This window comes from Talpa occidentalis, unplaced genomic scaffold (genome assembly GCF_014898055.3).
Source record: "Talpa occidentalis isolate TD23 unplaced genomic scaffold, MPIMG_talOcc4v2.1 talOcc4.2, whole genome shotgun sequence".
NCBI classification, from domain to species: Eukaryota; Metazoa; Chordata; class Mammalia; order Eulipotyphla; family Talpidae; genus Talpa; species Talpa occidentalis.
Genome location: NW_023602073.1, coordinates 104,141,828 through 104,152,774, shown reverse-complemented (window position 1 = coordinate 104,152,774; position 10,947 = coordinate 104,141,828). Strand labels below are relative to the sequence as shown.

At 47.6% G+C, this 10,947-nt stretch overlaps 1 protein-coding gene across 1 annotated transcript in view; it reads left to right on the top strand.

Annotated features, from left to right (window-relative positions):
- The first annotated feature begins 4,833 nt into the window (after positions 1-4,833).
- Positions 4,834-10,947, top strand: part of SIM1 (SIM bHLH transcription factor 1) — a 69,915-nt gene continuing 63,801 nt past the window's right edge. The window contains exons 1-2 of the mRNA XM_054699050.1: positions 4,834-4,872; positions 5,581-6,186. Of these exons, the coding sequence (XP_054555025.1) occupies positions 6,012-6,186 (175 nt within the window). The 5' untranslated portion in view covers positions 4,834-4,872; positions 5,581-6,011. The remainder of the gene's footprint in view (positions 4,873-5,580; positions 6,187-10,947) is intronic.

Below are 10,947 nucleotides of genomic sequence, written 5' to 3'. Positions count from 1 at the left end.
TTTTTTTTTTTTAGATCTATTTATTTATTTATTCATTTATACAAGCACTGGGTACAGTCAGAAGCGCGGGAGGGTGAGAGAATTCACCAGAGCCAGAGCGGGGAGCAGAGCAGGCAGATGGACCGAAGTACACTGCTGAGGGGAGCAGCGGGCGGCAGGAGAGGTCTGTGCGCCATGTGGGACCCTCCTCCAGTGGCCGGGGAGCAGCCGGGGATCGAACCTCAGCTTTAGAGGCGGCTGCGGGCAGCTTCGCAACCCAGCGCTCAACCGCTGCGTCACCGGAGAGGCCCCTTAGATGTACTCTTGTGCCCAGGTTTGCTGACCTATATTCCCACACCGCCCAAACTCTATTTCTGGAAAGGAAAAGTGTGGAAAGTGCTGGCGACCGGAGCTGCAGGCACCCACCCTTCTCCGGTCCGCAGGATGTGCAGCATCAGTTTTCCAGCTGCTGTTAATGCTGGAATAATAGAGTTTTTTTTAAGTGATGCACAGTTTAAGTATTTGTTTCTCAGCCACCAATTCAAAGTGGCTTTTTAGACGATGGTTTCAAAATCTGACTGGAAAATAATATATTTAGAAAAATTATATAAAATCCTTACTTGCATTCATCACTCATTTTCCAAGTTGGTGTACTTTCTCTCCCCCCACCCCACCCAAGTAACTACTAAAGCTATTATTATTATTATTATTTTACATTTCAGTGGTCAACTCAGGCATGCGACTGAGAAGCAATACTTCACATCAGAAGGGTTTTGTTTGTTTTTGGTCTTGTTTGCATAAAATACCTTATAATACTTTATACTTTTCAAATGTCCTGATCAAACAAGTAATATTTAAATAGTTTAAGTAGTTAATTTATAATTTATAATTTAAAAAGTATTGCATATAGATCTATTTTTTGAGATTCACCTGTTCTTTGTTTTCTAGCACTCTCCCCACCAGGTCAAAGTTGTAAGAGGCCCCTTTTTCTGCCTCAACATCACAGTGCCTGTGGCGGTAATAAAATGGGACTAGGGCAGGATTCACTTCCATAAATGGAAGAAAAAAAAATGTTTGAATGTCCCTAGATAAATTCTAGTTTGCAGTGGTGGGTAATGAACATCTGGATATGACACACTGAGATGCTTAAGTGACCGTCTTCAAATTGTTGCATCTTGATTATAAATACAGTCTTCATCTTGACCTTGGCCACTGAGTAAAATATGTTCCTGAGTGCTTTGAACAATTGTGTGTATGTGATGTACAAACGTGTAAAAATGCATTGCGCGTCCCTAGCAGTCTGTAAAAACAACCCCGCCCCCAAAGAAAAAGTGCATTAAGGGGGCGAAAGAGGGGAAGGACAACCCGGTCTAGTTTAGATAGGATACTCAAGCAGCAGGGAGCAGAGAAGAGTTGTCAAATGCAAGATCGAGGTCTGTGCCCAACCAGGGGTCCCACCCACAACGCGCCGGGGTCGGGCCGCTGCGCAGAAAGTCGGTTTAGCGATTTGTGCCGGAATTCCGTACTAGTTCTTTTACAGCCCACAGGTTCCGCTTCTGTAGTCCAGGCTTTGGATGATGTTGGAAAGGGTCAGGCAGTCCTTTCCAGGCCCTCTGCTCTTAGCTCAGGGCGCGCGCAGCGCACGGGACTCCGCACGCACAGGCGCGTGGGGTCTGCAATTCACCACCGCGGACACGCCTTTCCGCTGGGGCTCACAGCCTGGGCCAGTGCACCATTTAGCTTTCACACGGGTTGAACGTGGGCTCCCTGCGGGCAGCATTGCCCCCCCCCCCACCAACCCCCCGGTGGGAGAAGTTCCCAGGAGCACAATGTCGTGGTCACGCTAGGCTGTTTCTTCTCCTGGATGAAGAAAGGGATGATGTTTGTTTATAGATCGGCTTCACTTTCTTCCAGCTTTAGCTTCTAGTTCTGGGACCCAGCAAACAGAACCCGAGTTCAGAGGAGTACATTTTAAGGCACCTGCGCAAGCAGGCGGCGGCCTAGACTCAGTTTGCATTCGTGTATGTTGGTGGGGATTCTTGTGTACCTGTCTCTTTCCGTTCTAGAACTTCCCCCTCACGTTGGGAAAGAGTTGGATAGAATGAGCCTCTTAGCCTTAGGAAATTTATTTAAAATTTATCGTGCTAGTGCGAACACAAATTCTCAGAACACATGGGAGGCACCTGAGGAGTCAGTTCACGCACAGGCTGGCTGGGCGCGTGTGGGGGCCGGCGGGCGGGGTCGCCGGAGGGTGCAAGGCCGGGTCTCTGCGCCTGGGCGGGGGAGTAAAGAGACGCATTCCAGCTCCTGCCTAGGTTCAAAGATTAGAAAAACAGGTGTTACGTAGCCATGCTAATTCACTCTCTCAGTAAACGCGGCTCAGACAGTTGTGTGCGGAGGATTTAGCGAGCCGTCACCACATGGCCATGCATTCACTTTGTTTATTAAACAGTCACTCCGTTCACCGACAACCGAGCTACAGTGGGACGCTAGAGCAGCCCGGCTGGACCCCCAGGACAACATCTTTGCTATGAAGACTTCCAAGCACATTTTGCCCGTCTTGCTTCGGAAGGCAAAATACTGCACTTCCTCTGCAAGAAACGCGCCCAACGTAGGGAACCCTGTTCTGCCTGACCTCCCAAAACCTCTGGTGTGGGCAATGGATTTCAGACCCCAGAAAAGTACCAACACGCCTGCATGTTTGAAGTGGAGATAGGATTTAGAGGAACCGCAGACTCAACTGAACTCCTCTCTAGAACACAATTGCAATAGAAAATTGCTTCCTACCCTAAAGTGTCATGGCTTCAACGGAACGGTTTTATTTTACCCCGAAAATATATCCTGGTTGGAGGTGGAGGGAGAGGAAGAAGAAAAAGGATAGATATTCTTGCATCCATCTCTGTACATGTAGTAGTTAACTTGACGTCTTTTTTTTTTCCCCCCTGGAATCTTGTGTATATGGGAGCCACAACATCTTTCTCTGTCTTCCTACCATTTGCTTGTTAAAGTGCATCACTTGAGATTTGGGGACCTGCCCATCCAAGTCTTTAAGTGACTTTGGCCTCTGGGGAAATACTCCTTCTTCTACATTAGAGACCATTAGCCGAACCCCAGTTTTGATACACCTACAAAATCTCCATGTTTCATTCTTTCTCTCTCTCTTTTTTTATTTCTTTCTATCCAGACCTTTCACCTCCTCTGGCCAGGTGTTTCCCAGATGTATAAATACCCCCAGAAAGCTATGGTTGTCCTTCTGCCAGCTTACTGCCATCGGGCGGCAAGGAGGTGGCAGATGTCTGTATTTTTGAACAAACACTCTTAAAGTTGTCCCGAACACCAGCAGCATGGCACACACCCCTCTTCAGTGTATATGTTTTCTCAGCGGCAATTAGTGCCACAAACAAGAGGAGCAGTGCAACATTAGTGGTGCTCTCACTGTCTTTTATGGCCGATGAGACAACTGCCTCCAAGCGCATCTCCAGGAGTAGAATCGTTGTCACCAGCAGCACCTAAACCAAGGGAGTGATTAGCAATAATTGTCTTGGGGAGGAGGGGACAAGCCAACATTTCCTCCCTGCTAGCTGTAGTCCCTTCTCAAGATAAGAGAGAAGGCGATTCAAATTAGAGGGTCTCTAACATAATTTGTCAGCAATAATATTTACAAAGTTTTTTTAAACGACACCTGTGGGGGAATTGTGAATGCTGTACATTCATTCATGCAGACTGTTATTTTTTTCCGAAGGACTTTTATGCTGGACTTTTGTGTCCTGAGACAAAACCAACAAAAACTCATCACTCACGTTTAAGATACAGATTGTTGTGCGCTCACTATGTATAATCAACCCTCCCAGCGAACTTAATGTTGGTCTGAAATGTAATCTCTTTTCCCCTAGGTCCCCCAGCTGCCCCCCATAGAAAAACTCCACACGACTGTGCTGTCCACAAATCTACCCCCAATTCGACCCGTTTCGAAAAAGACGCTCCTCTTTGGGCTTAAAGGCAGGTACGTGCATCTCCTCTGGCGATGACTCGGTGCGCTGTGGTTTCAGAGAAACGAGAAAGAGAAAATAAAACCCAACATCGGCCTGCACAGGTCGTGGACCCGAGACTCGCCCACGGGAGGGGGCGGCGGCCCGGTGGATCTGGGGGCGAATCCTGCCCCCAGTCTGGAGACTCCGGCCTCGCCTGCCCGAGCCCCCTCCCGCCGGCGCGACCTGCGGGGTTCGGGGCTGCAGCCCGCCGCCTTCGGGAGCCCGAGGTCTCGGGGGCGCTGGGGAGCTCCGGTCCTGCCCTTCGCCGACAAGGCCCCGGAGGCCGGGAGCAGCGGCTGCCGCCCGGCGGGGGGACCCCAGCGCACCGGCTGGCGAGGCGCGCGGCAGCCACGCGGGGACAGAGCCGCGAGCAGCGAGCCGGGGCGCGCGGGAGGCGGGGCGGGGCGTGTTCGCGTCACTCAGCCCTGTCAGCCAATGAGCGGCGCGCCCCGGGCGCGCCGGGCCAACCGGAGGCAAAGGGGCCGGTGAGTGGCATTAAGAGGGGGCGGGAGCAAGGGAACCCGGGAGCGAAGTTGAAGCTAAACCCCCGTAAGCTATAAAGAAGTTCCAGGGGGGCGTTTTCGGCTTCCAATTAGGAATAATACTGGCTTCGCAGCTACTACCGGGGAGGAGGAGGCGGATTCTAAAGCCACCTCACCCGTCCCAAAGCCTGCATCCCCCTTCTCCCACGCACCCCTCCCCCAATCCATGACCGAGAGCAGAAAACGCAGCCCGAGCGCGCGGGGCGCCTCTCTGCCGGTGGGGAGCCGCGGGCCGGCCGAGTTGCTTAGTTGGACAGTGGGCATGAGTGCAATTAAGAGGTGGGCACCTCCGCACCCTGTGCCGCCTGCGGGGACCGAAGGTAGGTGAAGCGGAAGACAACCTGCGCCCACCCCATAGTGCCCGCGGCTGGGCCGGCGCGGGGGCGAGGCCGGGACGCCGCCCCGCGCCCCACCCCCGCCCCGTGCCTGCGGGGGGCTGCCGTGAATGTGGCACCTGTTAACCTGGCGCGGCCCTGCCCCGCGTGCTGCCGCCCCTGCTGGGCAGGAGAGCGCTGGGTCGCTCGGGAGCCCCCAGGGACTTGATGCGTAAGTGCCACTTTTTGAGGAATCCCTGAGACTTGAGACCCAAGTTAGAGTGGTGGCCAAGTTCCAGGTCTGCCAAAATGGGGGGACCGAAAGGCGCCCGCAGTTCAGTGGAGGAATTCTGCTTTGCCGAAACCTGCTTTCCCGGGACTTGCGCCTGACTTGGCGCGCGGGCACGGGAACCTGCGGCTGAGGGTCTCCTAAGGGCCTTCAGAAATACGCGTTTGGTTGTTTGGGCAACTTCCCAGGGGCCTGCAGAATGTGGCTGGCAAGGGTGAGGGAATGAGAGCATTATTTGCTTGGGGCTCGGTCTGGCTGCTGATTTCTCCATTTACTAAAATACAAACAAACCGAACCATCGAGCCTGGCGAGGAAAGCTGGGGCGCGCTGAGGCCCTTTCCGGAGGTTTTTCGGAATTCAGGCGATTGCGTGAGCGATTGTGGATCCGCAGATCTCTTATGCTCTGATGCTATTGTCTTTTACAGTGGCCTGAAAGAGTCACTGGGCTTCCCAAAGAGGCTTGGAGCTGCCTCAAAAGCCCCCGGACTGCAGAGCAAACGTCGGGGATCATTATGTCGATTTTCCGAGGACCCGGGTTCGCAGCGCGGAATAGAAGAAAAGGCTGGCTTCTTCCGGGCCCCGCCGGCATTTGATACCCAGAGACTCCTAGGATTGCCCAGGTCGCCGTGGATCAGCAGCTTTCCTATATTAGCACCTCACATTTTAAAGAAAATATTTTCTGTTTGCCTCGTTGATCTCTTACTACCATCAACACACAGAAGTAAAGACTTCAGTCTCTTCGTTCAAAGTATGCTTTATATTTTTGCCAAATATGATCTCTAGTTGAAAGTTTATTTTTGATTTTGGATGAATCTGTGGAGTTTATATTGTAAGAGGAAAGGGGGAACGAGACACAATGAAAGAGAAGTCCAAAAATGCTGCCCGGACTAGGAGGGAGAAGGAAAACAGTGAATTTTATGAACTGGCTAAATTACTGCCTTTGCCTTCGGCTATCACCTCACAACTGGACAAAGCATCCATAATCAGACTCACGACCAGCTATCTCAAAATGAGAGTAGTGTTTCCAGAAGGTAAGTGGCTTTGCCCAGATGGAATTTCAAAGGCAGAAGGGGTACGGGATTTGCCAGTGAACCTGCACCTCTGGGCAGAAAAGTGCGTTCATACTTACCCACATATACTCTCTGCACAGGGGCATTTGGCTCGGCTGCTTGGCTAAGGACCTCTCTGAACTTAGAATTCCTGTTGCCTTTTAGTGACTCTTTCTACTTTCCCCATTATTACTTTCTCTTCACTCCATCAGATATGTTTGGTTGGGAAGCAGCCCAACAGTGCTTTTGTCAACACTTCAGATACTGGGCTCAATTGAAAGTACTACTAATCCAAACATGACTTTCTTTTTTTTTCATTCTTCTTGTTAGAATTGTATCTACAAGAAAGCAGGAGCACTGCCAAATTCTTGTATTTTTGCTATGTGTAGAGACCCATGTACATGGCACTAGCTAAGCCAGAAACTAATTTCTCTATATGTCTATAATTCTGCAAATGAAGTGTAGGCACATTCAGGAATAAATATGTCCTGAATTAACCCAGTCTCCCGACTGCTTATGGCAAATTTATTCTCAGTTTTTGAGACATTCATAGATTCTGAAACTAACCCTAGGGCTTGGTGATTTGCAATTCTGGGCTTGATATTATCTCTGAGATAATAGGCTAGTCCCCAAATACATAAGAATGAATTTAGATGACTAGCAGGCTTAGAAAATATCTTCTGGGTGGCAGGTTGGCAAACAGATCCTGGGAAAATTATCTTATAAGGCCTACAAGTTAGAATAGCTGAGCTGTTGACATGATTTAAAAGTTGTGTTCAGATGATCAAGATTCACTGTGTGAGGACAGTGAAACCTTCATGAACATTGTCTTGTATAAAACCATTTATACTGACTAGGAAAAGGAAACTTCTCTGTTCCATTTTTCCTGCCTTTTCTTTACCCACATTCAATAACATGAACAGATTTAAAAAAAAAAATAGATATGTTTTTGCTGTGGTAGCAGGTTTTGGATATGTATAGGAAAGAATGTTAAACAAAGAAAAAGTCCGAAAGAATCCTGTTATTTATAAACCAGAACTTTGTATTTGACCCATAGGGATTTTTGTTGCTCCTTTGATTTTTGAATGTTTGGAGTTTGTTGTTTCTTTAAGAAAATGGGGAAGGGGATAGTCAGTACTGGGGTTGGAGTTTCACTTTGTTTTGCCTTAACTAAAAGTTTCTGAATCAAAAGTTTGGAAAACATTCCCCAAGTTAGTCCAGGACCCTCAAGAAAACTTTCAAATTATAGTACAAATTTACCCCAACACTACTGGTGCTATTATAGTCATTTTGTCTTAAAGCAGTTCCTTGAACAATCTCATCTACCCTGGAAACCACAGGAGAGAGGAATCAAAGCCTCAAGTACCTGAAAAGTTAAAACGAAAAAATGGAGGGGAAACATATATTAAAACCATTATCCCCATTCAGACTGTGGTGTGAATTGCTGGTGGCGGAAATGCTATTATGCTACACTGCCTTCTGTTTAAAAAAGAGATCTCATTGTCTTTTATACTGTCAGCGCCTACTTTATAAAAATAAAGCTATTGCGAACTCCGCTGGCCGCGCTGTTCCTAACAGGATTATTAGCAGTGATTTGTCAGCCCCTGCGGTCTCAGTGGGCTCCCTTTCTGCGTGATTTCTAGCCGGTCTCGTCAATTATCGGTGCCGATGTCGCTCGCTGTTTGATCAGAAGAAGCATATGGTGCTGCTTGTGGGGCTTTGAGTAATCGCGGGAGGAAAAGAATAGCGGGTCTGCGTTCCGGGGCGGACGCAGAGAGGGACAGGAGCGCCCAGGGAGTCGCTGGGCCGGGGCCGCTGTCTACGGTGCAGACCCCGGGCAGGCGCCCTGGAAGGGATCCGGCTGTTTTTTTATGCTTTGTTTTTGTTTTCAAGAGAGCGAGCTTTCTTGTTTAAGCGTTAACGCCCAAATTATAAATCTCGTGGTAAATAAAGAGGTGTAACAAATAATAACCGCTCTTAGGCAAATTGTTATTTTTAAAGAGAGCGCTGGTGAAGACTTAACGCTGGAGTCCCCTTGGTGGCCAGGCGGTCCCCTTCTCCTGCTTTAACTGCGACTGTGACTCCTACAACCCCCCTCACCTTCCTCCCGAGCCCCCGGCCGAGCCCCTCCCTCCTCTCCCTTCTTCAGTCGGTGAGTGTGAGTTTATTGGGAAGAGGGGATGGACGATGTGTGAACTCTTGGGCACATCATTTATTTCTCTAGCTACTGTTGCACTCATAACTCACCCACAGCCTCCACCTGGTGAGTTAGACAGGGTCATCAGGACATCTGGTTCATAGGGATGAGGTTTTAATTTTGAGGGTGGGTTAGCTTTAAAAAATGCAAGCACAGTCCTTTAAAATATTAAAGAAAGCAAAACAAATAAACAAACAAAAAACAACAGCTTTCAATGAAATATTATCACAAGTAGCAGAACCAGGCACAACCTGAAGAGGGTGCCAAATTTGGGTTCAATTCTTAAGGAAAGCCAATGGACAAGATTGGGGCCCATGACAGTGGGAACACTGAACACTTTCTAAAAGGGGGCATCTTTTTTAGTGATGAGAAGTGAAAAGAATTTGTTTGAAGATGAAATTCATTTTAATATATGTATCTTGAAGCCACCCTAGTGGTTAGTAGATCAATAAAATTGTGTTTTAAGGATGAGATAAAGAGAACTAGTTCATCATGGTAAGCATTCTATTACATGAAACACATGATTTTGACTTCATAACAGTGACTTCAAACAATGACTTTAACAATGACTTTAAAACCCCACTGTTTTGGGTCATAGTGCATTTTACCAGTAGTACTGTATAATGCCCAAAAGGTTACATCAACAAAAAGTCTTCCATATTTATATTAATTTTTTAAGTACTTAAACTATAACTCAACCCTTCCCCCCCACCAACTGTTCCATACAATGTTGTGCACCAGGAAAACTGCAGCTTGTATTTATCTTAGCAGATGAAATTGAGCTGTTCCAGGGAGAGAGAGAGAGAGAGAACACAAACAGGAATGGAATATGGGTGCCTGGACTAATTGAGAATAAAGCATTAGATTAGAGGTTTAATAATAAAGAAAACTCATGGTAGTTACTATGGAATCATTAAAACTGCCTATCTTTCACTTGGTAGCATTCTATTCTAAAATAGCCTTGCAAAGGAAAAAAACAAAGGCATGTATAAATGTATTTTTGCTGTTATCAAAGCCAGAAAGGCAGAATAAAAAAAAGATGGCATAGTTTTATTTGTGTGCAAAATAGACCAAAGCAAACTACTAAGAAGAAATACATATTTGTTATCCAGATATAGTACACTTTTGGTGGGGCGGTGTGCTAGCTTGCAGAATAACTTCTGAAAATATCAGACATGTTTTCAAATCTATGCCATTCAGAATCTTGGTAATATCGCACTACCATTTCATTGTCAAGATATGTTGGAGAAATAAAAATAATCACAGAGTTGAAATTAGCAACTTTACAAAAAAGAGAGTCTCTGCAAGGCTAGAATAACAAGGATGATTAAACAAACCTCCACAGACCCTCTCTACAATATTCATTTCAAGATTGAAATCCTTAATCACCTTATATTTTTTTGAGGCTGAGAACTGAGAGGGAAAAAGTGCCCCCCATTTCCCACGTGGATGGGTGATTTAAGGCTGTTTTTCTTGCTGCTGGGGGAAATGATTGAGCATTGGGTTTCCATGTTTATTTTCTTACAGAAGTTTTTCTCATTTAAAAGCCTTTAAGAGCAGTTTACGCTCCATGGTGTTTTCCTCTGTTTAATTCCAGTTTTGATGTTGATTTAAAATGTGAAGTGCAGAACTAAACTCCATGCAGAGCATTTGCAAGGCAGATTTATGTGCTAGAAATTGTGGATCAGATCAATGAAAAGTTTACTTTTTTCTTTAAAAGGAGGGATCACTAATAGAAACAACAACAAAAACAACAACACGAAACAGGGCATCATAGGCTACGCTTGTAAAGCCGGGTACAATCGCTCACTTTAAACTAAAATTGGGATACATTTTCAGAGGAAACCTGATTTCTAGAGGAATTGTTTTTCAATGAAATCTTGGCAGCTTCGAGGTTTTACAGATAGAAATTTATAGCAGAATGCGAACCGTGCATTCTTGCTGAATTTCTCGATGAGTTAGTCGGGCATTTCTCAAGAAAATGAGATTTGGCCCCAGCTCACACCTGATGGTTTTGACATTTTGACGGTCTAACCATAGCCAGTTTCTGATGAGTGGAATTTTATGGGGGGTGGGGGAGTCGGGCCAGTTATTTAGCCATGGGCCTGTTCATCTGATAATGTTAAAACGGTGTCTGCGAATTGCGGAGACGCCTTCCCGTGGTAGCCTCATCCCGCGGGCGGTTCTTGTGCGGAGTCGCTCGACCTCCGTGGCTCTGATTAGACCCGGTCCAGAGACCCTGTCGACGCTCCTGCATAACAGCCGAAGCACTCTGCGGAGAGATGTACCAAGAAGTCGGCCAGGTCCGCTGGGTCCCCCAGATCCGTTTCCTACCGCGGCCGCCCAGGACCCCACACGCCTCCGCTCCGGGGGCCGCAGCCCCGGGTGCACCAGCTGGAGGCCTCCGCATGGTGTCTCCGCACGCTCTGTGCCCAAGCAGGTCTCTGCCCCTGCAGGGTTCACCCGCGTGAACAGACGGGTGTCGGTGTGGGCCCGCCGCGCTGCCCTTCACTGCCCCCAAAAGGTGCTGTATTCTAAACCTTAAG